Source organism: Nymphalis io, chromosome 11 (genome assembly GCF_905147045.1).
Source record: "Nymphalis io chromosome 11, ilAglIoxx1.1, whole genome shotgun sequence".
NCBI classification, from domain to species: domain Eukaryota; kingdom Metazoa; phylum Arthropoda; class Insecta; order Lepidoptera; family Nymphalidae; genus Nymphalis; species Nymphalis io.
This window is the reverse complement of record NC_065898.1, coordinates 6874189-6877455: the sequence shown is the minus strand read 5'-3', so window position 1 is coordinate 6877455 and position 3267 is coordinate 6874189. Positions and strand designations below refer to the sequence as shown.

Here is a 3267-nt window from a genome sequence, read left to right as displayed (position 1 = left end):
TTACGTAACTGTTGATTTAAAGTTTTTAAGCTTATAACACTAAAATTTCATGATTAGTTGAGTTTGGTGTATTTCATTGAATATCACAATTATCCATTTGTACTTATATGCGAGCAAAACTTGTTCTTTGATATTATCACCCACTATGAAGGTTATTTAAAATGTTGTAGTTCGATAGTCAAAATTATGTATTGGTTTAAAAAGTTTTATTTTATCATTCACCTAACATTGTATCGGTTTTTGATGTAATAATTGGCAAAATAACAGTTCAAATTTGTCAGTTGTTTTCATAAAGCACAGTTTTAGATTTTAAGTGAATAAATGCATTGTTGTCGTCATTTTTCCAGTATTGTAATGTTCAAACTTTAAATGTTAATACATTATGAAAATATTTTGAAGTACCTACTTGTGTTTACTTGTGTTTCTAAAGTTCATTTATCAACAAAATTATCAATGTGTTCGATTATTTTTAATTGTCCAAGCTGAAAGTTTAATATATCTCAATGTCATAACACGCTTTATCTTGAGTAAGTTTTATTATTTAAGTTTTAAAACAACATATTAATGATAATGTAGAATTATTGATGTAAAATTAATATAGTATGTATAGATGTAAAATTAATTAAGTATATATTACTAATTAAACAGTAAATGTTGCTTGAAAATACTTAAATATTTATGTTTTTTACTTTCTGAATACTGATTTTTATCATTTTTATATGCTTGTTCAATGACGATCATATAACAGATATCTATTTATAACCCATATAACACATATTTATGTAAATACAAAGTATATTAAAACAAAAAGAATATATATCCATTATGTTTATTCAAAATATAATATCAGATACGGAATATCATGTTCAACGTCGATATATTCAAGGACGATATAAATGATATATCAGCGTCACATTGGAAGTTTTTCTCGATTTAGTAATCTCATTTAGTGGACGGATTAAATTTATTAAACTAATACTAGAATTATTTCGTTCTAAGCATGTTCGAAGAGAGCATTTGCACACGACAGGAGAGCTAATGGCTAACAATTTAATAATTTATATAATTTTTACATGAATGTCGATAAAAAATACATAAGTAATACTGCTTTTTAAACATGCACCAAAACATTTAAACTTATCAATAATATAACACTAGACATACAAATATTTTACAATGTTTATATCCACATTAAAACTTACAGCTTAAATAGTAGTAAATGCGCAACAAGCCTCGCAATATTATCAAAGCATAATTACCTATCTACATTTTGTCTTACCGCCTGAGTCAAATTGTTGTCATAAGTTTTACGCAAGGGATAATAAAGTTACACATCAGTTAAAACTACAATTAGTGATGAAATAAGTATTGTACGTAAAAGTTCCATTGAATCAGTTCGTAAGTAATGTCTGGAATTATTGGACTCGAAGATTACACCAATTAATTTTATTGCAAAATATCAAAAGTTTTAACCGTTATTTGCGCTCGAGCGGCATCGCTTCGGCGAGAGCAGTGGATGAGCCGTTTTTACTCTTTAAAATCTAGATGAATCATTTAAATCGAAAAGCCACAATGCGAGGTTTATATTCAATTTCGATTGATCGAAGGAAAAATCTATTGAAAGATATATTCATAAAACTTAAGATGCCAGATTCAATGTACTGAAGTGACATTATTGCAGATCTTCCACGTTCGAATTTGGTTTGGTCCTTTCAATGCAATCTAAAAATAATAAATTAGTAATTCACTTGATATCACAAAATGCATGCACGTAGCACATACTCGCATGTATGAATCGACACGCCCCGATGGCGGCCCGGCATAGCTGTCCAATGCATCCATGTTGGATCACACGACTTAGTCAATCTTTATCACGAAGTAACTCAGACTTAGCACTTTTTTCGCTTCCATTAAATGAAAAGTTGGGACTATCTTTTTGTTTATACGCTTTGTCAAGTTTGGCAGCGGGAAGATCGTTATCTACTGGGGCGGCTGTTCCTATGACGGGCACTGGTTTTGGATCTATATTTTCACAACGACAAAATTCCTGAAGCCAGTACTCAGAGTTGTATGAGGGGCCTTCTCCGCCTAACTCTGCAGGTAAAATGTCCAACGGTAGAGAATCATGTAATGTGGAAAGATTGTTTCCATGTAACGTTATTCTTTCTCGAGTTTTTGCTTTAAGATAAGGTTTAATTACTGCGAGTGCTGTTTCCACATACCACGGTTGGCCGATGAAATGTATGCTCTTAAATCGCACAGGCATACTGTCTTGCAAACAGTCGATCATCATTTTTAAAACTTTTGCTTGTAAACTACACGATTGCTTAAACGTAAACTCTGTCCAGTCAACAATAATAACATAACCGTTGGCTTGATTTTGTGACTCGGTGAGGGTGCGTTCCAACGTTAGAAGTAAAGCTCTGAACACGGAAAGTAGAGGACACGCATGTGGAGTCCAATTAGAAGCAAACATAAGGAGCACACAGCGACCGCGGCGGTCACGTTGCGCCAGCACGCCGGGCAATCCATCGGCGAGAGCGCGTAATACACCTCCGTCTGCTGGAGCCCATAGTTCAGGGTGTTCCCGGCGATGTTGATGATATCGTACTAGTAACTCGAAACTTTGCTGCACATCATGCTTTCGCGCGTACAAAAACCGCCGCAAGAAATTGTCGTCTTGGCAACGGCTTTTATCGCGAAGGGCTAAGTTGAGACTTGAATCGACTGCTTCTTTGAGGCCATCGAGTGCACGTTGCCTGTCACTATCTGTTAGTCTTTTTCTCGATACGTCACAAAGGCGTTCATTTTGCATCTGGTGCAGTCTCCAGTCGTACTCGACATACTCGTTCATGTCTGGGCTTAGTATGAGTCATGCGTCCTTTCACTAATGTGTCGGTGTGTTGCGCGCGCGCCGCCTAGAGCTCGAGGCCGACTGCGCACCGTGTTCGCTCCGCGCGCCGCCGCCATCACGGTCTGTTCATTAAACCGCACTATGCTGCGTTTACACTTACTTGACTTGCTACTTGCTTGGTGTAACTTATTGGTTAATTATTCTTTTTATTTCATTAATTTTTAACGTTAAGTATGTGGTGAGATAAAATCTAACATGCATTTTTTTACAAAAACAGATTTCTACAAATAAAATGTGTAAATTTCGAAAAGAGTAAAAAGAAAGTTTAGCTTTACAATTTATGTCGTTTCTTTCGGGCTAGAAACGTACATACGGTGTCATGCATCATACATTTTATAGATGCTTTTTTACAT

General features: G+C 34.9%; 1 protein-coding gene across 1 annotated transcript; it reads right to left on the bottom strand.

Moving 5' to 3' along the window:
- Positions 1-815: 815 nt before the first annotated feature.
- On the bottom strand, positions 816-2933 carry LOC126771554 (clavesin-2-like). Its single transcript, XM_050491467.1, has one exon. It carries the CDS (start codon positions 2852-2854, stop codon positions 1862-1864), a length of 993 nt encoding a protein of 330 aa, XP_050347424.1. The 5' UTR covers positions 2855-2933; the 3' UTR covers positions 816-1861.
- Positions 2934-3267: the final 334 nt, after the last annotated feature.

Bases quoted from the DNA above. Each gene is read 5' to 3' on its own strand.
- LOC126771554 (XM_050491467.1), bottom strand. From the start codon at position 2,854: ATGAACGAGTATGTCGAGTACGACTGGAGACTGCACCAGATGCAAAAT.